The sequence below is a fragment of the Stegostoma tigrinum genome, chromosome 5, assembly GCF_030684315.1.
Source record: "Stegostoma tigrinum isolate sSteTig4 chromosome 5, sSteTig4.hap1, whole genome shotgun sequence".
In the NCBI taxonomy this organism is placed as follows: Eukaryota; Metazoa; Chordata; class Chondrichthyes; order Orectolobiformes; family Stegostomatidae; genus Stegostoma; species Stegostoma tigrinum.
The window spans coordinates 3259034-3284837 of record NC_081358.1 but is presented as its reverse complement, the minus strand read 5'-3'; the positions used below and the strand labels follow the sequence as shown (position 1 = coordinate 3284837).

General features: G+C 40.5%; 1 protein-coding gene across 1 annotated transcript; it reads left to right on the top strand.

Moving 5' to 3' along the window:
- The first annotated feature begins 1744 nt into the window (after window positions 1–1744).
- epdr1 (ependymin related 1) lies at window positions 1745–22746 on the top strand. The gene is made up of 3 exons (XM_048529853.2): window positions 1745–2338; window positions 16682–16890; window positions 21484–22746. The coding sequence occupies exons 1-3, from the start codon at window positions 2091–2093 to the stop codon at window positions 21690–21692; spliced, it is 666 nt and encodes a 221-aa protein (XP_048385810.1). The 5' UTR covers window positions 1745–2090; the 3' UTR covers window positions 21693–22746.
- Window positions 22747–25804: the final 3058 nt, after the last annotated feature.

The window sequence follows — 25804 nt, the reverse complement described above, 5'->3', positions numbered from 1 at the left end:
GGTGCAGTTTGAGGTGGGAGGAGGGGATAGGTGAGAGGAAAAACAGGCTAGGGAGGCGGTGATGAGCTGGGCTGTATACTGATGTGTGTAGAACCTTGAAGTGGCACAGCCACACAGTTTAGAGGAAATATTGGTAGGTAGTTAATAAGGCCAGTTTGGTAATAAGTGACAAGAAAACTCACTTGATTCCCTCAAGACTCTCCAATATTATACGTAAGGATCATGACGAAATACTCTCCGATTGTAAGAATTAATGCAGCTTCCAACAACCATCAAGGAGCCTGACACCACCCAAGCAAAGCAACTAGCTTCATCAGCACTTCATCTGTTAGCCTAAGTATCCGCCTCCCTCCTGCATTGCAATGCGCAGTATAGGTCACAAAACAGAAACCTTTAGAAGCTTCTTTCACAAAACCACCAAACCTAAAATTCCCACTACCTTGAAGAACATTAGCAACAGATACTTGGTGATTGCACAAGGTCAAATTTAACACCATCTCAACTTGGGGCACGTTTGACCATTGCTTCACTGTTGCTGGGTCAAATCTGGGACTCCTTACATAACAGACATTCAATATGCTATGCAAATTGTCAGCCCAATTTGAAATCAAAACCTTCACCAGTGAATTGCAAAGATCCAAAATGGGAGCTCAGTACAACTTTCTAAAGGGCAACATGAGATGAGTGATAAATGGCAGCTTTGTCATTGACACCCAGTTACACAGAATGCAAAAAAAAGTATTATTTGAGACTGTTAGTGGATGGGGGCAGGGGAAAGAATTTTAAAAAATAAATTATTACTTTGAATTAAAACAGTAGGGCCAGAATGAAAATGAGAGGGAATGCTGCTTCCTACGCATCCCACGAATTTGGATGATGCCACCTTCCAAAACATTGCCGGTGACCAGGCTTCCTTCTTCTCACAGCTCATCATTTGAAGGTGGTCCAGCACATTGTGGATTGGATCAATCTCTGCACTTGGGTGTGTGTTTATAGTTGAAATTGGGACCCTTGCTTTTCCTGATATATAATAATGATCTAGACCTCGGTGCGGAAGGGGCACTTTCAAAGTTTGCAGATAACACAAAACTTGGAAGAATTTTAAACAGTGAGGAGGACAATGTGGAACTTCAGGAGGACATAGAAAGTTGGTAGAGTGAGTGGATAGGTAGCGAGTGAATTGCAATTCAAAGGCGCATGGGGTTATGCATTTTGGTAAAACAAACACTGAAGGACAATGTAAAATAGGGTGGTAAAATTCTAAGGAAGGAGGTCCATGATCAGGGATTTGGACAAATATATTCAGATAATTTGCAAGTGTCAGGACAGGTGGGAAGGGAAATAGATAAAGCATATAGAATCCTTGGCGATCTTAACAGGGGCACAGATTACAAGAGCAAGAAAGTGATGCCCAACTTAAACATGTGTTAGACCTCAGTTGGAGTACTGTGTACACTTCTCATTATAGGAAGCATGTAAACTCATCACAGAGATTGCAGCAGTGGTTTACAAGAATGATTCAAATGGTAAGAACATGTTATGAGGACTGATTGATGAAGTTGGGGACTGTTCTACTTGGAGAGAGAGAGAGAGAAGACTAAGAGGAGCTCTGACGAAAATTTTCAGTCACATGTGGGCTAGATTGAGTAGACAGGGAGAAACTTTCCCATCGTAAAAGGAAGAAGAACTAGAGGGCGTAGAAACTGCCGATTTTGCAGTCTGAGATAACAAGGTATCCAGCTCCACACCTTGTTATCGAGAAGTACAGGGCATAGCTTTGAAATGACGTGCAGTAGAAGCAAGGGCAAAGTGAGAAAAACACTTGGAAATGTGGCGGAGGCCGATTCGATTGAGGCATGAGGCGATGATTTGGGGCAAGCAGGTCAAGGGTATGGGAGGTGGGAAATAAAGCAGGAGATGGGCACTACTCACTTGATGAGCAAGCAGCAATGGGCAGACGAGCCTCGTTCAGCACCGGACCATTTGAGTGACCACCTGGCCCGCGCGTGGCGCTGGTCACGCGGACGGTGACGTGCAGGGTCACGCGAGGTGGCGGTTAGACTCCAAATCGTGGAGACCGTCCGAGCTCGATGATGGCACGCGCAGGCATGGCGATGGAGCGGTTCGTGCCGTTGCTCTGCTGCTTCGGCCTGGCCCTCTGCATTCCCCGAGCTGACGTGCAGCCCAAGCCGTGCCAGGCCCCGGAACAATGGGAAGGCAGGGCCGTCGTTTACGATCACAACACGGGCAGGAACAGTCGGGTACTTCTTTCATACGACGGCAAAAACCAGCGCGTCCGCGTCCTGGAGGAAAGGAAAGGCCACATCCCCTGCAAAAAGTAGGTTATCGCTTACACCATCCGCGCCCGTTTTATTTTCGGTTGTCAAGTTTCTCCCCCCTGTTTTTTATACGTTTCGCTTGTCCTGAATTACATCCATAGCCGCCCACCCTTCCCTGTGTTCCTAAACCAGCCCACCCGAGCTTCGGAAATCCCGGAGTGATTGAGAGGCTGCTTAGAGAACCGCATTTTCCCAGTCCATGTAGGCCCCGGCAGCTGCCCCAAGTTGACATCGATGCTTCATATGAGTTTACTGATCTCACTCGATCTCCCTTTCCTTTTTCTTTCATGTGCTTATTCACTTTATCCACTTATTGCCTTCCAACTTGCTAATAATGCCGGATAAATTTGATTTCCCCCGGTGAATGTATTAAGGATATCCACCCCACCACCTCTACATGACCATGGAGCAAAAACTTAAAAGTTCCTGAAGAAAGATCACTGGACCCGAAACATTAACTCTGCTTTTTCTCCACAGATGCTGTTAGACCTGCTGACTTTTTCCAGCCGTTTCTGTTTTCGTTTTTTGTTGTCAACATCGGCAGTTCGTTGGTTTATTGTCCATGGAGGTTGTTTGTTGCTTCACCATGTCACAGCCTCAACAAGTCACTCCCTGAATAACTCGAGGAATGGACAGCCATGCATCGTACTTTAGTCGTTGTACAATGACGTGTAGTTTAAGGCATAACATTACAGGAATGCAAAAAATTACTTGAATGGGTAAAGTTATGGAGTTCAGTGAGGCTTCATTCACTTGTGACAAAAAAAGAGTTAAAATACAATGCTCTTAGAATGGTGGAAAAACTGATCCAAAGAAATCTGTGACAGATGTGCAGGTATTGAGATCATTAAAATGCCATCAACAGATATAGAAAACAAAGTTAGCAAACTGGCTGTTCTAACCAGAGGATCAGAATTCATGGAGGTCTGAGTCATACTTTTGTTACATTTAGTCCTGGTTAACCTTTGCCTGGAGTACTGCGAGGAGTTCTGACCACCACATTTTTAAAAAGGGTATTATTGGCTTAAAGGATAGTAACAGAATGTTACCTAGGCTTCTAAGGGGCTAAATTAATTTTACACACTAAGGACTTGAAGTCAGAGGTGCTTTGAGTGAAGTGTAGATATTAAGGGGATAAACTGTTTTCGTAGACTGCCAAGCCTAAGATTGGGGAATGGGCATAATCACAAAAAACTGACAAACCTTGGGGGAGTGACATTAGTCAATCATTTGTACAATTGTGGTTGCCTGCTATAGGAAGTTTGTTATTAAACTGGAAAGTGTGCAAAAAAAAGATAAAAGATGTTACTGAAACTGGAAGGTTTGAGTTATATGGAGGGGCAGGAAGGGTAGGATGTGACCTTTCTACCTGTAGCCTAGCAGGGTCATGGGTGAGCTTGTAGAAGTTTGCAAAATCACAAGGTGGAGAGATAGGGTGAATAGCCAGAGTCTTTTCCCCATGGTAAGGAAGTCCAAAAAAGAGGACATGGGTTTAAGCTGAAAGGTTAAAGATTTAAAAGGGTCATGAGGGGCATTTCTTTGCACAGAGGGTGGTGTGAGTGTGGAATGAACTGCAAGAGCTGGATGTGAGTTTGCTCGCTGAGCTGGAAGGTTAGTTTTCAGATGTTTCCTCACCTAAACCAAAAGTACAGAGTGCAAAAGTCAGGAAAATATCCTAATTCTGTATACAATACTAGTTCCACCACAGTTGGTGTATTATGTCTAACTTCAATTTAGAAGGAACACCAAGGCTTTGAGAGATGGAGAAGCTAGCCTTTTTTTCTCCTTGGAGCAGAGAAATGCAAGAGTAAAAGGTAAAATTGCCATACCCTTGTCAGACCATAGTCCTCACTCTCTCACTTGTGGTGGTTTAACCTGAAAATCACAATGCCTCAGGCAAGAGGCGAGTTTGAGGAGGAGAGTCTTTCAGTGCAGAAATTGAACACGGGCTTTTAATGCTCTTAAACATTGTAAACCAGCTGTTTAGCCAACTGAGCCATGAGCTAACCAAACCCATGTCCAGGAGTATCCAAGATAACAAAGTGTGAAGCTGGATGAACACAGCAGGCCAAGCAGCATCTCAGGAGCACAAAAGCTGACATTTCGGGCCTAGACCCTTCATCAGAGAGGGGGACGGGGAGAGGGTCCTGAAATAAATAGGGAGAGAGGGGGAGGTGGACCGAAGTTGGAGAGAGGAGAAGATAGGTGGAGAAGAGTGTATAAATGGGGAGGGGATAGGTCAGTCCAGGGAGGACGGATAGGTCAAGGAGGTGGGATGAGGTTAGTAGGTAGGAAATGGAGGTGCGGCTTGAGGTGGGAGGAGGGGATAGGTGAGAGGAAGAACAGGTTAGGGAGGCGGGGACGAGCTGGGCTGGTTTTGGGATGCAGTGGGGGGAGGGGAGATTTTGAAGCTTGTGAAGTCCACATTGATACCATTAGGCTTCAGGGTTCCCAAGCGGAATATGAGTTACTGTTCCTGCAACCTTGGGTTGGCATCATTGTGGCACTGCTGGAGGCCCATGATGGACATGTCATCTGAGGAATGGGAGGGGGGGAGTTAAAATGGTTTGCGACTGGGAGGTGCAGTTGTTTATTGCGAACCGAGCAGAGGTGTTCTGCAAAGCAGTCCCCAAGCCTCCGCCTGGCTTCCCCAATGTAGAGGAAGCCACACTGTGTACAGTGGATACAGTATATTACATTGGCAGATGTGAAATGGAAAGTCATATTGGGGCCTGGGATGGGGGTGAGGGAGGAGGTGTGGGGGCAAGCGTAGTGGTGGTGGGGTTGGAGGGGAGTATGGAGCAGACAAGGCTGCCCTGGAGAGAGTGGTCTCTGCGGAAGGCAGACAAGGGTGGGGATGGAAAAATGTCTTGGGTGGTGGTGTCAGATTGTAGATGGCGGAAGTGTTGGAGGATGGTGCGTTGTATCCGGAGGTTGGTGGGGTGGTATGTGAGGACGAGGGGGATTCTCTTAGGGTAGTTATTGCGGGGGCGGGGTGTGAGGGATGTGTTGTGGGAGACACGGTCAAGCGCGTTCTCGACCACTGCGGGGGGGGAAGTTGTGGTCCTTCAAGAACACGGCCATCTGGGATGTGCGGGAGTGGAATGCCTCATCCTTGGAGGAGATGTGGCGGAGGCGAAGGAATTGGCATTAAGGGATGGAACTTTTGCAGGGGGGTGGGTGGGAGGAGGTGTATTCTAGGTAGCTGTGGGAGTCGGTGGGCTTGAAATGGACATCAGTTTCCCATTTCCAGGACCAGGTTTGATAACAATGTTGAAAATCATGAATTGTTTCGAAGATTAAAGGTATATTTACAATAGCTGAAGAGCCAAGATTCAAAGGACAGAGATTTAAAGCATTTGACAAAAGAACCAGAGACAACATGCAGGAAAAAACAATTTATTAAAGCGGTTAAGATTTGGAAAGTAAGAACAGAAATTGCTGGAAAAACTCAGCAGGTCTAGCATCTGTGAAGAGAAATCCGTTAATGTTTCAGGTCCAGTGACCCTCCAGTTCTTTTGGGTTTTTATTTTGGAAGCGTGCAAGAGTGGAGTAAACAGATTGAGTAGTCTTCACATGAAAATTGGATAAACTTAGGAAACATTGCTGGGTTATAAAGAAAAGTGTGAACAAATGGGACTAACTGGTTTGCCATTTGAAAGAGCTAGTTCAGACTCCGGATCAAATAGCTATCTTCCATGCTATACAAATGGTTCCATGAGTTTCTGATCCCTTGTCCTTTTCTCACAGTTGTAAAGTATTATTCTGGATTTACCATGTCCATCCCCTGAACATGCTTTCTGTGAAGATTGATAAGGAATATCTCTTCAACCTGAAAAAGATTTCCGTGAATTTCCTTCTCATTGTCTCAATGTATGTGACTATCCTCTGCCCCAAGTGCTATTAGCATAGCAGAGACCTGAGTACAAAAAGTGACCCTCCTTTGAGAGACCTGATGGGTATATACTATTGAAAGATACCTTATTTGAAAGAAGAAAGCATTCAGTATATCTTTTCAAACAACATACAATTGCCAAAGTTTGGGATGGTAACATAAGACAAAAGAATCTAGATTTTCTGTTCATCAGCCAAATAGCATCTTAACCTACATGATAATAACTTGTGAATCTCTGTCTGATATCCCAAGCAGCGTTTAATTGCACACTTCCAGGTTCCTTCCGTTTTTTAAGAACTTCATTTCACCAGTAAAGCTCAGCTATGGAGTATGTATTCCAGAAGCTAGATATCCAGACGAGAGGAAGGACTTTTCAATTAATTTAGGGCCTGTAACAAAATATTCTAAGTGATTATACTAAATTAAAAAGGAAACTTTTAGGGATGTGCATAAAAGCTATATTCCTAGCCTTCTGCTCTAGACTATTTAGTTTCTCAAATTCTAAGGCTCAGGTGACTCCTTTTTCTCCTAATAAAAAGGAACCATGTCAAACTTAATTACATTTTACTTGCCATTTAAACCATCTATTGTTTGAGTCATTTACATTTTGCGGTTTCAGTTTAGTCCTTTTGTTCTCCAAATTCAGCACTCAGCTGTTCCAGATTTAAAATAATTTATTCTCATAGTCTTTATTTCTTTCACTGAGGGTTGTGTCTTTGAAATTCCCTTCCTCAAACATACAAGATGCAAAATCCATGTTTAAGGCAAAGGTAGGTAGATTTTTGATTAACAAGGGAATGGAAGATTGTTGGGATCTGCAGGAATATAGAACTGAGCTAAAATCAGATAAGCCAAATTCTTACTGAATGGCAGACTATGCTCGAAAGGTCCTCGTGTTCTACTCTTGTTCCTGTGTAACCCATTTTGGTGGCAGCACAGATCCTCATACCTATTGAGAAAGTTTTAAACCCTTTTTCTGTCTCCTTTCAAACTGTTCTGCTAACTACCCATGACTACTTGCTTGCTGATCTTTGCCCTGACTCCTATATATGGCACCTTTTACTATGGGTCTTCTGAAAATCCATCACTACTGTGCCCACAGTATTGCATTTATCTGCTCCCTGGAAGAAGACCTAATAAGTTTGATTAAACATACCTTCCTATTTGAAATTCATGTTGACTATTTTTATTTTTTTTTCACCACTGGAGTATGTAGACTATTGTTTTAGTTTTGTCTCCTCTTACGAAGGTGGGTGTTTAAATCTCTTGTTCTCCAATCCTTTAGCACTTTTATCCTAATACCAATAATGGAAAGTAAAATTACGTCTATAATAAAACAAAGAACTGTGAATACTGAAAATCTAAAACAAAAAGCTCTGAAGAAGGGTTTCTGGACCCAAAAGATCAACTCTACATTTTCTGTAGAGTGCCAGACCTCCTAAATTTCCCTGGCAATTTCCATCTTTGTTTGTACTTCTATTGCTTTCTTGGTTTCTTTTGACTTTTTGTTGTGCAGTCCATCTGGTCCTGGGTGTTTGTCTCAAGTTTGGCTTTTTCTTGAGCATGCCTTTTTTTTAATCAGTTGTGATAGCTTTTTTGAATTCTGTTATCATTTCTGCTTTGTTAGTCTCTTCAGCTGAAAAGTGGAACAAAGTATCTATTTTTGCCATGTTACTGTCACATGCATCTATTCTATATCCCTTTTGTTTCACTATCCTATTAGCCTGGCATATTCTTTTATAAATATCCAAATTTGCCATTGTCCTAATTTGGTCTTGACAATTTCTATGCATGTACCAAATAAGTGAAGGGTCAATAATCCTTTTAACAAAAGGTTTGGAAAATGCCTGGAAAAATAGTTAACTGGGCAGAAAATAAGTTTTTTTAAAAAAAACATTGTCTATTTTAGAAAGTCCAATGCAAATTGCTGCCAGTCAGATATTAAAAGATCTCTGAAACTCACTAATGGTCGAAATAATGGTTGTGATATAAATGATCATCACAAGCACTCCTGTCTCGCCATTTGTGTCATTTCTTGATTCAAACACCAGAGTTGTGAGTTGATCCCCTCTTGAACTTCTTTCCAGAAAGAAGGAAGCGCTCATCAGGTTTCTTTAATGAAGTCCAAAGAATCTGTTTGTTAAAACCTAACATGTTCTAAAAAACAAGGGGAAAACACTGATTAAGATCTAAACTATAATCTGGAAGGATAACTGCATCTCTTTCATAATAAAAACTAATACATTCAACACAGGACGCTCTGTATAGTGTCCTTTGCCCTTTTTAAAAAAAAACAAAACACACTTGTATGCCAGGTGACTGAAAACAAAGGATAGAATTTGATTTCTCAACCCACTAGTTTTATCCTAAATTTCTAATCAACTTATTCAGCAATGCCATCGCACGTTCTGGAGCAGGTGGCACGAGCCCAGGCATCCACGTCCAGAGGTAGGGACTCCTCCAGCTTTCTTGTAGACAAAGTTGAATTGCCAACAGTAGTGGATTGAGGGAAGATCTTTAGTTCAGATTGAATTCAAGCTGGATCCAAGTCTTTGCAAAGTGGCTACAGTCACTTTTTTAAGGTAGTCAGAAATACTGATATTTTAAATCATTATCAGGTTCTTGGAGAGTGGGACATGCTCCTGAGGTTTCCTCCTTTACAGACCTTGTGTATCTGAAAAATAACAGAAATTTAATTCCTGAAAGAATTGTTGGGCAATAACCAGTAAACAGACCCCCAAAGATGATAAAGTGTAGAGCTGGATGAACACAGCAGGGCAAGCAGCATCTTAGGAGCACAAAAGCTGATGTTTCAGTCCTAGACCCTTCATCAGAAAAGGGGGAGGGGGAGAGGGTTCTGAAATAAATAGGGAGAAGGGGGAGGCGGATCGAAGATGGATAGAGGAGAAGATAGGTGGAGAGGAGACAGACAAGTTAAAGAGGCAGGGATGGAGCCAGTTGAGGTGAGTTTAGGTAGGGAGGGGATAGGTCATCTGGGGAGGACAGACAGGTCAAGGGGGCGGGGTGAGGTTATTGGGTAGGAAATGGGGGTACAGCTTGAGGTGGGAGGAGGGGATAGGTGAGAGGAAGAACATGTTAGGGAGACGGGGACGAGCTGGGCTGGTTTTGGGATGCACTAGCGGGAGAGGAGATTTTGAAGCTTGTGAAATCCACATTGTGATACCATTGGGCTGCAGGGTTCCCAAGCGGAATATGAGTTGCTGTTCCTGCAACCTTCGGGTGGCATCATTGTGGCACTGCAGGAGGCCCAGGATGGACATGCCATCTAAGAATGGGAGGGGGAGTTGAAATGGTTCGCAACTGGGAGGGGGAGTTGTTTATTGTGAACCGAGCATAGGTGTTCTGCAAAGCGGTCCCCAAGCCTCTACATGGTTTCCCCAATGTAGAGGAGGCCACAAGGGGTCCAGCGGATGCACGATACCACATCGGCAGATATGCAGGTGAACATCTGCTTCATGTGGAAAGCCGCCTTGGGGCCTGGGATAGGGGTGAGGGAGGAGGTATGGGGGCAGGTGTAGCAGTTCCTGCAGTTGCAGAGGAAAGTGCTGGGTGTGTTGAGGTTGGAGGGGAGTGTGGAGCGGACAAGGGAGTCACAGAGAGAGTGATCCCTCCGGAAAGCAGACAAGGGTGGGGATGGAAAAATGTCTTTAGTGGTAGGGTCGGATTGCAGATGGCGGGAGTGTCGGAGGATGATGCGTTGGATCCAGAGGTTGGTGGGGTGGTATATGAGGACGAGGGGGATTCTCTTTTGGTGGTTATTGCGGGGACGGGGTATGAGGGATGAGTTACGGGAAACGCGGGAGACACGGTCGAGGGTGTTCTTGACCACTGCTGTGGGAAGGTTGCAGTCCTTGAAAATGAGGACATCTGAGATGTATGGGAGTGGAATGCCTCATCCTGGGAGTAGATATGGAGGCGAAGGAATTGGGAAGAAGGGATGGCATTTTTTTTGCAGGAAGATGGGTGGGAGGAGGTGTATTCTAGGTAGCTGTGGGAGTCAGTGGGGCTTGAAATGGATAACGGTTTCTAGGTGATTGTGAGAGATGGAGACAAAGGTCCAGGAAGGGGAGGGAGGTGTTAGATATAGTCCAGGTGAACTTGAGGTTGGAGTGGAAGGTGTTGGTGAAGTGGATGAACCCCGGACTGACCTATCCCCTCCCTACCTTCCCACCTGCACTCACCTCTACTGGCTCCATCCCCGCCTCTTTAACTTGTCTGTCTCCTCTCCATCTATCTTCTCCTCTATCCATCTTTGATTCACCTCCCCCTCTCTCCCTATTTATTTCAGAACCCTCTCCTCCTCCCCCTTTTCTGATGAAGGGTCTAGGCCCTAAACGTCAGCTTTTGTGCTCCGAAGATGCTGCTTGGCCTGCTGTGTTCATCCAGCTCTACACTTTGTTATCCCGGATTCTCCAGCATCTGCAGTTCCCATTATCTCAGATCGCCCTCATGGTCTTTTCAAAACCAGATTTTCCAGAAATTAAATGCCATCTCTTGTATGACATAACTTTTTTTTTCTCCTCTCAAGTCACTTTTCTTTCTGAAACAGCAGGTAGACCACAGAACACATTAAACTGTTGACTTGATTTCCCAATCATTCAATTGTACAACCCTACCCAATTTTTGCCAAGTATTTAAACGGTTCTGTTTCTTCTACATTTCCACATTCCCTAAATATAGATGGGTATTCTCAAACACTGTGAAAACGGTACAAGAGTCTATACATAAAGGACCAAAACAGTTTGAAGTACTATGACTAAATTGAAGATGCTAACATTATGCAAGTGTTTAGGCAATTTAAAAATTAAATTTAATAGATTTTTAATTGAGCAGGGTAATCTATTAAAACAAATGTAACAAAATGTTTAAAAATCTTTCACCATTTTTAAAAAAAACACATGGCCCTATACTGCATATTGTCTTAAAGTTGCAGAAAGTACTTGAATTTACAATGGGCATTTGTTCATCTTTGAAATCTGCAAAATTTTATTGTATAAAATATAAATATACTTAAAAAAACAACTCATCCTCCATTAGTCGCAATTAATTGTTCCTTTCTGTTTGTGAACACAGCACCCAAACTTAAATAAAGCACTACATGATTGTCTTGTAACCTGTGGTCACTTCAAACTATCTACTCAGGTTTCATCCATTAATCTTATCCATCTGTTTTCCACCAGTCTTTGTTTAGTCTGTGTGTTTTTCATATTTAGAATTCCCTTGCCCATCTGTTTTGGACTTTCATCTTCTCTGACAGTTCAGCTAGGTCCTATAACTATACAACCTAACAATATCTAAATATTCTTGACAAAAAGAAAAATCAAAATTAATGTGGCTGTTATGGTAATTCTAAAAGACGCACTAGGTATTAATTGTCTTTTCAGCAATCAAATAGCTTAAGTTATTCATTGGAATTTATTCTAAACCTATTAGGTAAATTTGAAACTCTTAATGCAATAAGACTTGGATAAAATTGCACTTTTAATTGTCTTGGAATAATCTCAAGTGATGGCAATGTCACAGTATACTTTTTTATATGAATGCATGAAGAGAAACAGTAATTGGCAATGAAGAAGTACACCATGAATTGAGTTTACACAAATTTTGTGAAATGCATTCTGTGACAGCACATTAGGAGCTTATAGTCCATCCTCATGGTTAAAACAAAATTGTTGGGTTTGCATTATAAATACAAATGAATTTTGTCACAGACATTTAAGGCTGATATCTCCTTGTTAGTACTCCATAAATTATGATCTGTAATCCTTGCATGTAATTCAACCTTGGAGAGAGGGAATAATGAAACCGATGTCTCAACTTTCCGTGTAGCAAAGTGCCCTTAGAGGTTTTTAATTTTGCACTTTTTTCTTTCTTTTTCACTTGGTATTTAGTAGATACTCCTTTGAGATCTAGGTGTTGTGTGACTGTTTTCTTTAAGTACGTGGTTCCTCTTAAATTTTTCTAACTGCATACGTGTTATTTATCCAGGTAAAGGCCACCTCTGTACTCTCCAGGCTGCTTTGCAGCCTCACTGCACAATTTAGTGGCAACATTGGTCTCCATCCAATCTGTCTTTCCCTTCTGTCTTGCTTCCTATTTCTAATTTGGTTTTTAATTCACAGTTTCCTTCTAGTCACTTATCCAAATAAATTTAGTTTTGGTAAATCTGGCCTTGCTCTCTTCTAAATATGAAAGTATAAACATTCTTTTGCTCGGTTTATATCCTTCACCTTTGTTCTGCACTGAAGCAACTCTAAGCTGTGACTGTTTGATATTTAGTGACAGCAATTCAGGCCAAAAAGGCTCAGACACAATTTTCAAGCTTTCAAAAATCTACACTTTGCATTATGTGACTTCACTTACCCTTACAGAATCTCTTGAAATAGCATTTGTCATGTTGCTCTTTACTGAAATGAGTAGATTATCGCCCATCAATTGGATACATTATTGTTGGCTTGAGCATTATTTAACAACATTGCCAAAATCACCGCATGTTCTTCAAAGGTGCTTATACATAATCACCTCTGTTTGTATGTAATGAATTACTGTGTCACTTGAGATGGCATTTGAGAGGTCAGGGATATACTTCAATAATTCTCTGCATTTTTATTTCTTTTGGATGGACTGACTTGGTTCAAGGTATGTAGTACTTTTTTGAAAGCTTCTAACTGGATTAGTATTGTTTGCAAATAATTAAATTGTCTATCGTCATCAAGAAAGTTGCATGACCAAGATTTGTTTATATATTGTAGATACCAAAGGTTATAATTTGAATGGGAGAGGCCATTCACAACAGGGTTGTGATTAAAAATATCCTTTTTGTTTCTTACCTGGTTTAAAAACTTTTGACTGATTCATATCAACAACAAATGCTATACTTTATTTTTGTCGTACTTCTAGCAGCATGGGGTAATCTAAAAATGCAGTGACCTTTTTTCCTTTGCAATGGAAAATTCTCAACAGGGACAATGTTATATTTTTGTAGCAATATTTTAAGTTGTGCCCTTCTTGTTACTGTTTTGCAACTTGTCCTTGAAAGAGAAGATAAAAAAGCATTGCCCATGTCAGTCACAAACATAGTTGAAAGTTTATTTAAAACAAAACTTATTTATAACAAAAAAAGCTTCCATGAAATAAGCAAATGTAGTGGATGTTTGTATGAAAGAACCAACATGTTTCTGGAGAATTTTGACTCCAATGGCTAAAAGTATTTGATATGAATAATGTCCTAGCAGCTTCACATCAAACAACAGCTTGCATTTATCTACTGCTTTGAGACAATTTTCCTACAAAGCACCTTAGAGCATAATCAGACAAATAGAAACTGACTCAAAGAAGTTCTTGAATAATGAGGGTTTTAAACAGGGCCTAAAATAGGAGAGGAACAGTGCTGATTTTTCCATAAAACAATAGACAAAGGTGGCTGAAGATTTGTATAGTGTGGAAACAGACCCTTTAGCCCAACTTATCCATGCTGACCAGATATGCTAAATTAATCTAGTCCCATTTGGCCCACATCCCTCGAAACCCTTCCTGTTCATATACCCATCCAGATGCTTTTTAAAGGTTGTAATTGTACCAGCTCCTCCACTTCCTCTGGCAATGCATTTCATACAGACACCCACCCTCTGTATGGAAAAAGTTACCCCCTCAAGTCCTTTTAAATGTTTCTCCCTCACCTTAAACCTATGCACTTGAGTTTTGGACTCCCCTACTGTGATGGAAAGGACCTTGGCTGTTCATCCTATCCTTGCCCCTCATGATATTATAAGCCTCTATAAGGTCACTCCTCAGCCTCAGCTCCATGGAAAATAGTCCCAGCCTGTTCAAGTTCACTCTATAAGTCAAACTGTCCCGTCCCTATGATTGGACATATGTTGAGTGAGGAAACACACAAAATGGGAAAGCAGCCTTTGTGTCGAGCCTCTCAAGTCTCTTCAAAAATTTTTAATGTTTCAGGGAGATTGTTTGTTCGTTTGTTTCTCATTGTTGCAGTGCGAGTGTGTAGGTCCAATTTCCTCAGCCGCTCATTGTAAGATGGCAGAATCTTTGTTGTTCTGCCTTAGTCCCCTTAAAAAATATATACACTAAAGCTGTGCATGTGTGTCTGAGACAAAATCTGTAATCTCCTTGTGATTTTTTAAAAAAAATCATATTTGCCTTCTGTTATGATGCCGATCAAGTTTGAAATCTGGCTGGACAGCTCAAGTTTTATTTTGGCTTTAACAAGGAGGCTTGCTGAGATCACTATGCAGTGTTGCAGATTTTATTTTAAGTTTTTTTTCATAAAATAAATCAAAATAAAATAAACCAAAGTGTTTTGAATAGTGACTGTATAACTCAGTTAATCCCAAAACACTCCTTTACTAGGTTGAGTGGGCAACAATCTGGGAGATGGAGTATAATGTGGGAAAGTGTGAAGTTCCCCACTTTGGCAGGAAGAGAAAAAACAGAATATTACTTGTATGGTGAATGACTATGAAATTTGAAAATGTAGAGGGATCTGTGTGTTCTACTGTGTGTCACAAATAGTATGCAGTTACAGCATGTAACCAAGAAAGTTAATTGGGTGCTGTCCTGAGAAATTGAACACAAAAATAAGGATGTTAAGCTTCATTTGTGCAGGGCATTGGTGGAATCCGATCTCATTGTGTGCAGTTTTGGTCTCCTTTATTTAAGGGAGGATGTTCAGAGGTTTTCCCTGGAAAGAGGGAGTTGTCTTCTGATCATGGTTTGGGCAGGCTTGAGCTCAGAAGCATGAGGGGTGAGTTGATTGAACTATGCAAGATTCTGAAAGATCTTGACAAGTTGTTTCCAAGGAAAAGATATTTCCACTTGGTGAGTCCTGACTACAGGCCATCCTTTTCTGTCAGTGAATGGAAATCTTGTTTCGCAAGTTTGAGGCTTTGAGAGACAAAAAAAGTGGGACCATTGAATTTTTTTTTGACAGAACTAGATCTTGTAGGGCAATGACTTAAAAAGTTATTGGGATTAAATCAGAATATGGAATTCAAAACAAACAGTAGTCATGATTTAATTCAATGCGGGAGCAGCCTTAATTGGCCATATGACTAGCTTCTGCTCCTATTTTGTATAGATTGTAACGTCAGCTCATTTGAAATAGGTGAAGCCCCAACAGTGATACTTGCAGCATTCCATTAGCTACTGCCTGCCAAACCAAAGCACTGGACGTGGATCTATATGTACAGAATTAATGAAGATGGCAGCGCAAGTTGCAAAAATACTTGTAAAGCCCAGGATCCCACATTCTTTACGTTATATTAAATCAGTGTACAGTAATGGTTCCTGTCTCAATTGAAGTATTGTGCTAAGCCCTGGGGTTTGATTTAGGTGTGTTGCTCCTTTAGAAAAATGACACAGATTGATGGATTGAATGGCTTCAGTGTACTTCAGCCATTATACAATCCAATCCTACTTCTTACTTAGTAAGAACTGCCGATGCTGGAGTCTGAGATAAGTGTGGAGCTGGAAGAACACAACAGGCCAGGTAGCATCAGAGGAACAGGAAAGTTGACATTTTGGGCTGGGACCCGTCTGCTCGGTAAACATCCTTCTATCCATGCCAGTATTACTCCATTCTGTGGGCCCTGTGTATTATTGTCAAATGCAGTTGGGCTGTGTGGAGTTTACACATTCTACCTGCATCTGTGTGTTTCCTCCCACAGTCCAAAGATGTGCAGGTCAGGTAGTTTGGCCATGGTAAACAGACTAAGGGGATAGGGAGGGGAACTGAGTTTAGGTGGAATGCTGTTTAGAGGATTAGTGTAGACTCAATGGGCCAATTGGCCTCTTGCCGCACTGGTTCTTCTATGATTGTACAACTATCCGTCTGTAAAATGTATTGACTCTGATCTAAGAGGAGAGTCGATCTTTGTCCAAGATGATTTTAAGGAGAAGCAGGGCACAAGTACAAAAGCAAAATCAAATTTGAAATTGTAACAAATATGCTGGAAAATATCTTTAATCAGGAAGTATATTGGAGAGAAGCAGAGTCCATCAACATTTCATCAGAACTAAAGATTAAAAGCGCAGATGTTTTAAGCTGGGGGTTGCAGTTGGGAGAACGAAAGTGAAGCTCTGTATTGGTAAGTGATAATGGGAACTGCAGATACTGGAGAATCCAAGATAACAAAGTGTGGAGCTGGATGAACACAGCAGGCCAAGCAGCATCTCAGGAGCACAAAAGCTGACATTTCGGGCCTAGACCCTTCATCGTCAGATGAAGGGTCTAGGCTCGAAACTCAGCTTTTGTGCTCCTGAGGTGCTGCTTGGCCTGCTGTGTTCATCCAGCTCCACACTTTGTTGTCTCTGTATTGGTAAAACTGGCACTGCATAAATGAAATCTTTCTTTGTTACAAAGATCTAATGATATTATTTTCCACAATTTTTATTTTATTCCTTCTAGATTTTATGAATACATTTATCTGTTTAAAAATCCAGTCCTTTTTAAGATTGAGCAAGTGACAAAGCAGTGCTCCAAGCTACGACTCACTCAGCCATGGGATCCATATGATATCCCTGAGAACTCCACTTATGAAGATGAATACAGTATTGGTGGGCCAGGAGACCAGATTAAGGTCCAAGAATGGTCAGACAGAAAACCTGCTCGTAAATGTAAGTAGCATTCCTTTTCTGCAGTTCAGTAATGCGTTATGATTCAGTCTCTTTGAGACACTGCGGCATGAGAGGCACGAAAGTTTTGTTAGTATAGTGGAACTGTTAAAAGTAATAGAGGTGTGGAATAATGATCCAGATTCATGAGTCCAGGCCTCATACAGCAGCTGAGGAGTTTGTTCAGTTAGTTAAATATTTATGTACTAAAAGCAAGTATTAGTAATCCATGTGACTGGATTGTTGTAAAATCTCATCTCGTTCACTGTCCTTTTTAAAGGAGGAAACCTGCTGTCCATAATCTGCTCTGACATGTGACTCTAGACCTGCAACAACATTGTTACAATGACAGCCCTCTGAAATATCACAGTAAGACACTCAATTGTGTTCAAAAATGCAACTCACCATCTTTTTCTGAAAGATAAAAGATGGGCACAGATGCTAACTTACCAATGATGCACTCATCCTTGAATGACAGTTTAAATTGTTGCATTCTTGATTTCTTATTTGAGGAAATGCATTGCAGCTAGTAGTCAGATCTGATTGCATTGGCTTAACACATTACCAATGTCAATCCCGACCCCTTACGGGGATGCTATTATCAATCTTAATGTGAGAAAGTTGTGAAAATTCTCTGAAAGTATGCATGTCTCATTGAGGATGCTCTTCAAAAGTACGTTTCAACAAACTGTACCGATATTAATGTATGGCAGGTCGGCACAAAATCGAGGGACGAAGGCCCTGTACTGTGCTGTTATGTTCTATGTAAAAGAAAAGACATAGATGGTTATAAAGTAAATTATATTCAGAGAGCAAAACCTGATCATTTAGATGTAAACTTAATCTGTTTCTTTCCACTAAGGCAATTGATAGTGGCAAAAGTATGCTACTTCATCTTCCAAATTGTAGAAATTTGACTATGGTAATGGCTTTACCTGAACCTTTTTTATATCACACATGCTCAAGCTCCTCGAGAAACTGTAGCAGTCACTTTGGAGTTCAGTGTATAGTACCTAGTGTAAATACAGTAGATTTTTAAAACAAAAACAAATAACTGCAATTATAGGTTGATTGGCATCTGTGTCTGTTTTGGTTTTGTGACTGAATTAGAATCCTAAAATTATTACATTTTAATGCAAAATGATCGTGTTTAACATAGATAACTGGATATCTAGTTAACTATAGTGGTAACTTGCTGTTGCGTTGTGACATGTAGAAGTTAGTGAATTGGTGGACTATTAAAGTTATTTCAGAGATAATCTCTTACGTGTTCAGTAAAGGTTAAATATTAGTTGAGACAGCCTCATTGTATAATTAGACCATAAGTTTTCAAGCCTTGAACACGCATAATTTAAATCTTTATCACTGTCATAAGGTTGATTACTGGGGTGGAGAGGTACATCACAAAATGTACTGGGGCAATGTAATGTCTGAGTATACCTCAAAAGATTATGCATCTTTCAAATTCTGTATTCTGGAGAATTATGGTGGCTGTCATTGGATATATTTGTCAGTGAGATTATTGAACAATAGGGAAGCCGAGTTCTGCAAACTAAGCCAGAAAGTTAGTTGAGTCCAGTATAAGATCAGCTGTGAACTTATTGAATGGCTGAGCCAACTTGAGAGGCTGTATTGCTTACTCCTGTTCCATTTATTACATTAACATTCATAAATTTGAGAAACTAGGCTTCAGTGAAAATGGATGAAAATTCAGAAGAGATGAGTCGGTGAAGAAAAAGAACTTTAAAATAATACAAATGAAAGTATTTTAACTAAAGTAGAAAAATCAGTAAATGTAGATGCTTTGCTGCAATCAATGTGTCTTTACATATCCAGTGCTACTGATATTTAGATGATGTACTGCAACATAATCTTTGGTATTAGAAAGTCAAATAGTTCAAACAGTGTTTTCAGAGCCAGCTTGGACTGGCAGGCTAAATAGCTGCCTAATGGTGTTTTAGCAATTCAGAACTCCATCAATTACTTTAAATGGTAGAGGTTTATAGATGAAATGTAACTGCTTCATAGTGTGCATGTGTACATTGACTGAAGCACCAATTTTTATTTTAAGAAACTGGATCTCCATTTTATTATGTTTGAACGTAGATTTTCTATTTCTCAGTATCCTGCCTATCTCCCTCCAACTATAAGCTAACCTGAAAAAGTGCATCAGAACATAATTCAATTCAAAATGTAATAAAATGTCTTGTTTTTGGTTGTTGGCAAGAGCCTAGACATGTCAAAGCTCATTTAGCTTTTAAAAGTTGTAATTGGATGGAAAAGCTTCAGCCTCTGTAAATTCTTAAAGCAATACAAATATTTTGGTATCTTTTTGATGAAAATAATACATTGTTTTTCTTGTTTTGTTACTTAAAACCTTAACCATGTCATACATTAAGATATTGGGAGTAAAATAAGCCAGCTGTAGAACGAGTGTTGGAAATGGGAACTCCCCAAAGAGAAATACCTATATTTGGAGTAAATGATGAAATGAGAAATAGTTCTATTATTAAGCTGTAGAAAAAATGTGTGATCAATGCAGCATGTCATGACATATTTATGAATAACTCCAGGTACCTCCTATGAATTGACTGGTTGCCAAACCAAACCCTGGTTCAACTGGCAGGAAGTCTCCTGATATAGTGCTTAAAGTGCTTTTCAAATGTTCTTTAACGATATTTTTCAAGTAGTTGCTGGAATATCACTTGTTTCTCACTACATTAATTTGCTATTTATCATCTCAATTGCAGGTAATTTAAATGAATATTTTGATGGTACTAACTAGCAAATTACTTTAAAAAAACCTTGAAACAATTTGGGATTAGGAGGGCTCATTTAGGAGTTGGCAAGAAGTGGAAGTATACAGTTAAACCCACAAAAAAGTGTGGAGATAAATTCTGTTCTCATTCTTTTCTCATCTTCTAATTTGTAGATAAGATTAATTTAATACATCCTGAACATCACAAATGTTCAACGCAGAATTCTGCTTCCAAAGAAAATTTTCATTTAAAGTATAATCCAGGTTTGCCCAGCTTCACCAGAGTGTATGAAACATAGTCACTCGCATCTGAAACATAGAATCCCTGCAGTGTTGAAACGGGCCATTCGGCCCAACAAGTACACACTGACCCTCTGAAGAGCGTTCCACTCAGACCCATCCCCCTACCCTGTCCCTATAACCCAGGATTTCCAATGGCAGATGCACCTAACCCACACATCTCTGAACACTGAGTAATATAGCATGGCTAATCCATCTAACCTCTGCATCCTTGGCGTGATGGCCCCGTGCAGACACCAGGAGAATGTGCACACCACACAAACAATTACCTGGGAATGAATCAAACCCAGGTCTCTGGTGCTGTGAGGCAGCAGTGCTAACTACTGAACAACCATGCCACCATTTAAAATCAATAGTCTTCTGGTGTAGTAAGCAATGTGTGGGTTGGCAGCAGAACTCTTTTCCCCCCATTTGTACTCAGCATTTATTCGTCACGACTCTTATAACTATGCTTCCATCTCTAGTTAATTTTAAAATTGTAAGTATCTAATAGAACCTTATTCATTAAATTAAAACCAATGTTTAGTTCAGAAGTATCACGTTTATGCTGAATTGTCGACATCATCTGGTACCCAAGTAAATTAAGGATTATTCTGATTTTTCTAATTTGTGTGCTGTTTAGAGTGCACAAAACCAAGTATTCATGGAACCAACTGATTTCAAGCGGTTTGAAGTTTTGACTTTGTATGTATCTGAAAAATTTCCATCTGTCATCCTCAGTCTGTTATCATTGCTAAGATTTGTCTTGAGTCAGATATCTGGGCTCAAGCCTTGCTTCAGTGTTTGTGCTGTTATTGTGGCCTAATACTTCAGTATGCTACTTTCTATTCACAATCCTAGCAATATCTAAGCCATTCTTCCTTGCCACTCCATTTGCTGCATTTTTTTTCTTCCTTCCATATTACTTTGTACTCCCAACTTGCCCTTCTCAATTCTTCGCTACTCATCTTGTATCAACTATGTGCTACTAATCCATGTTTAAGTTATTGTGGCTGAGCCTGACTTCTCTTTGCTTTTCAACATTCTCCTGTAGAATCTATTGAAGTAGTTGTCACTGGCTTCTGACAGGCAGGAACATTTCTCACCAGCCTTGCAAGAGTACACTTGCTGTGTGTTGATCTCACTCCTAACTTGCCCTTGTCCTGCTAATGATGCAATTGTTGATACCATGCCCATTGCTCAAGTTTATATGCAGTTTGGATGCCATCAGCCCCAACCAACCAGTTTCAAACTGTGACCCTTATCACCAATATCTAAACTTGGTCTCCTTTACACCCCCCACACCCACAACTCCTTTTGGCCCTTTCTTTCAGCACCTCGTCTTTGTTGATATACTCCTGCTGACAGACCAGGCTTAGTACTTTGCCAGCAGATTTTTAGGTGTTTTCTAAAAGCATGGCAAATAGTATTCTAGCATGAATTAATGTTATGTTAGAATCCACTTTACTGAATTTGCCCACTAAAAATTAGACTTTGTAGATCATGGGAACATACTTAAATGTTTATTTCTCTGCTGATTTTTTTTTTCCTGCCCACAGTTGAAAAATGGATTGGGGTATACACAGTTAAGGATTGCTATCCAGTGCAAGAGACGTACACCAAGAGCTACAATGTAACAACATCCACTCGCTTTTTTGATCTGCAGCTAGGGATCAGTGACCCATCTGTCTTCACCCCACCAAGCACCTGCCAAGCAGCCAGCGTGGAAGAGATGAGCAATGACTGTTCATTATTAGTATTAGCTTAGACAACACAGTACCATTTATCAAGTACATCTGTCAGTTTCAACTTTTTCTGTAAAACCATATCAGTTGTCAACTCCTTTTGGCAGCTAGTGTGTAAAGGAGTCTGTTCAGTTCACTGTGTGGGAGTAGAACTGTTCTATACACAATTCAATTATTGACTGCGGTGTTACCAAAAAAAGCTTGGATGTTTTGCTTGTAGCTTCCCTGTTCGGAGATAAACATACTTCAGAGTAACCTTGCATACGGGTGATCTGCATGGCTACCTGTAAACTGGCTGCCACCTAGTAATAGTATTGCTACAAACATATACAAGTAATTAAATGTAGTTGAAATTAAATCAACACATGAGAACTACAATTGTTAAACACAAGTAATAGGTTAGATATAGTCCTATCTAGATACTCAACAATGAATGTGATTGAGGTTTTATTATAGTGTTTTTGTGCATTATAAGCACCATTAAAAATATTTAGAAAAGTTAATGCTTTGGTTTGAGCAACAGTATCCTTTTTGCCTCAAGGGACAGAGAATTTTTTTTTAATTTCACCTTTGTTCTGCTTGAGGAAGAACACATTAATTGAATTGTTTTTCAGTATCAAATTGCTTTTGCAATGGTGCAGTTAAAAGGGTGGAAATTTGCTTGACACCACTTCAAGAGGTGCTATGCAGGCTTATGTCAGTTTCTGTAAGATGCAGATCGTTCTGTAGAGTATCATCCGAAACTGATGTTGAGAACAAATTTCTTCATGATGAGCTTAACTTGGGCATCCTGAACAGACATAACTTTCTCCAGAGCAGCTGGGATGTTAACTGTCTGCTTTGCTGTCCAAAGTACTGTTCAGACTCCCATCTTTCGATAAGAAAAACTATTCAGTTTATTGTTTTGAAGGTGTGATTTAATGAGCTATTTGGAAGAACAGTTGATTATTGTTGCACATTTTAAATGAGTAATTCTCTTAAAGATGTATTTGTAAATTGTGTTATTTGTGCAGTCAGTTCCTGCCATATTTAATGTTTTTTTTAAATTATGACTAATAAAATTCAAGTTTTCCTCAATACCATTTGGTTTGTCTGTGCAGACACTTACTTTAATCTTCTACTTGCAATATAAACAAATGTCTAGAATTTAAATAATGCTGTAAACAATGATTCAGCAATAATTAAGTGGTTTTGTTTTCAGGTACTTGTGTGATTTTTGTTAACTGATTAATTAGATAATTTAGTCACACTGTCAACATGGGTGCAGAAGGTATTATTACAATGGAGTGTTCGAACTGTTAGAATTAGAAGTTATCAATATCTTGTTATAAACCTTCATTTAAACTTGCAGCTATAACTCAAGGAAAACTTTAATTTCCTAGACACCACAATATTTACATTGGCACAAGACTTGCATAAATTAACAACATCTTTTGTTTTCAGAATAACTGACACTTCTAAACACACAGCCGTCTCCATGTACTGCACTGAGCTGGCAAGATCACAGATAATGTGTTTTCATCACAAACATACAAAGCTGAAATATAATAAAATGTGAGGCTGGATGAACACAGCAGGCCAAGCAGCATCTCAGGAGCACAAAAGCTGACGTTTCGGGCCTAGACCCTTCATCAGAGAGGGTCTGATGAAGGGTCTAGGCCCGAAACGTCAGCTTTTGTGCTCCTGAGATGCTGCTTGGCCTGCTGTGTTCATCCAGCCTCACATTTTATTATCTTGGAATCTCCAGCATCTGCAGTTCCCATTATCTCGAAAGCTGAAATATATTTGCCTTTTCATGATGTAACAATTAAGTCACCAGAGTCTTACTAATGCTAATTAAGTGCTAAGTGCATGCTAATTAGAGAGCAGTGGATGACTGGTGGTGGTTTGACCTGAGGGTGAGGGAAAAATCCTTTATGGTAAGCTCAGCTGGTGTGGGAGTTAAACCCATGCTCTTGCATTGCTCTGCATCACAAACCAACTGTCCAGCCAACTGAGGTAAATCAACCCTTTTTTAAAAAATTGCTTTATGGATCTACGTTGAAACTTGACGGTGTTGATTTTGATAGTATTCTTTCCATTTCCTCCAAGAATATCTTTTGACCTTGTTTATCAAGATTCCTTGTTTTCAGATTTCATTCATTTGCGAGGAATTGGTAATCTCATTTTCCTGGCTGCTTGTTAGCAGTGTATACTTTTGCTGACAGATTTAAAATTTGTATGTCCCTCTTCCCCCTGCTGTCCATCTTCTTCCCTCTCTGATGAAGGGTCCAGGCCCGGAACGTCAGCTTCTGTGCTCCTGAGATGCTGCTTGGCCTGCTGTGTTCATCCAGCCTCACATTTTGTTATCTTCTTCACACATTCCCCCAGTCCTTGCAGGCTCCTCCTCCCAACTCTGGTCAAATGGCCACAGTCATAGGGACTTGTCCTTCTTACTGCCACTTCCTTTTTCTTCCACTGCTCATTGCTCTTCCAATCACATGTCTTTCCCTTTGATTGGAGTGTTTTGACTATATTTTGTTTTCTAATTCAGCAAGTAATTACTGCTGATGAGATGAATATACCATGTACATTAGGGGTGGCTTTATTTATTTTATCAAATTATCCATCCAAGTGTTTCTGTTTATGTATTGCTCCCCAACCATCTAAAGTGTCTCTGGACTCCCCTTCCTGCACCACGGTTGTCATAGCAGTCTACCATGTCTGGGCTATTTTGTGCACTTTTTCCATAAGTACTTGACCTCCTTCCTAGAGCAATAATAAGATTCAACTTGTCTGCACTGTCCATCCCACCACCTTCCATGTTCAATGGATCATTCTCTGCCATTTTCACCACCTGTGTTGTGATGCCACCACATAACACATCGTCTCTTTCCCCACCCCCCACCTTTGACATGACTTAACTGGGAAATGTCAGTAATAGTGCCACACTTACACAAGCCATCCAAAGAATGCATAAAATCCCAATTAGGCTACCAAGATGACCAATTTGCCTGATTACTATTTCAGGTCAAAAGTTATTCGTGCCAGGTTTTGTCATTAATAGAAAATAGCTATTTATTGTAATGTGTGACTTTAACACATTAAAGGAAAAGAGAGGATTTCCAACTTACTGTGCAACTTAAACAATACCAGTTCAAAACCCCCAAATATATATCTGCAGCCACAATACAGGTGGTCTGATACAAAGTGGGTGGGAAAGAATATAGTTAGGGTGTGTAAAATTCTAAACCTTCAAGATTTTATGATTTGGTTTTATTTTCTCTCTCTCTCTCTCTCTCTCTCTCTCTCTCTCTCTCTCTCTCTCTCTCCTTTTTGATTTGTCACATTGATTTGCTATTATCCGTAAAATGATGGTTGTTGTTGAATTCCTTTTAAGCTTTCTTACTCTTACAGTGTTTTCTCCTCCATGGACAGCGTGGGTTGCTCCAGATGTCTGGCTACCCTTGCACTTCCAACTTTGGTCAAACTTTCAGTTTGTTATAACCTTCAACCAGAATGTTATCAACTCAAGTATGACCGTGCACTGTAGCACCGAATAACATTGAAACAAAACAAAATATGGATGGTACCCGTACCCGTGCCTGTGCCCCTACCGGCCGCTTCTTCCCACCATCACTCCACTACTCCTCCTCCTCCTCCTCCTCCTCTCCCCCCCCCCCCGCCCCCCCACCAAAGTTGTAGAGCAGGGTAGGTGATGGCCTGATGATATTGTTGCTGGACTATGAATCCAGAGACCCAGTAAAGTTCTGAGGTACCTGCATTCAAATCCTGCTATGGCATATGGAATTTGAATTCAATAAATACCTGGAATTAAGAGTCAAATGATGACCATGAACCCATCTGGTTCATTAATGCCCGTTAGGGAAGGAAATCTGCCATTCTTACCTGGTCTGGCCTACATGTGACTACATACCCACAGCAATATGTTTGACTCTTAATTGCCCTCTGTGCAATTAAGGATGGGCAATAAATGTTGGTCCAGGCAGTGATCCCCATATCCCATGAATGAAATAGGGGGAAGAAAAAGCTCCTCCTGATATTCTAGCTCTTTAGCTCTCAAACTTCAATTTCATTTTATGGCCCCAAAAAGAAAAACATGGTCTCATATCTTTCAGCATCCCAATTGAACCAT

Bases quoted from the DNA above. Each gene is read 5' to 3' on its own strand.
- epdr1 (XM_048529853.2), top strand. From the start codon at position 2,091: ATGATGGCACGCGCAGGCATGGCGATGGAGCGGTTCGTGCCGTTGCTC. The intron at 2,339-16,681 runs GTAGGTTATCGC...TATTCCTTCTAG, and splicing joins GGCCACATCCCCTGCAAAAA to ATTTTATGAATACATTTATC. The intron at 16,891-21,483 runs GTAAGTAGCATT...TCCTGCCCACAG, and splicing joins CAGAAAACCTGCTCGTAAAT to TTGAAAAATGGATTGGGGTA.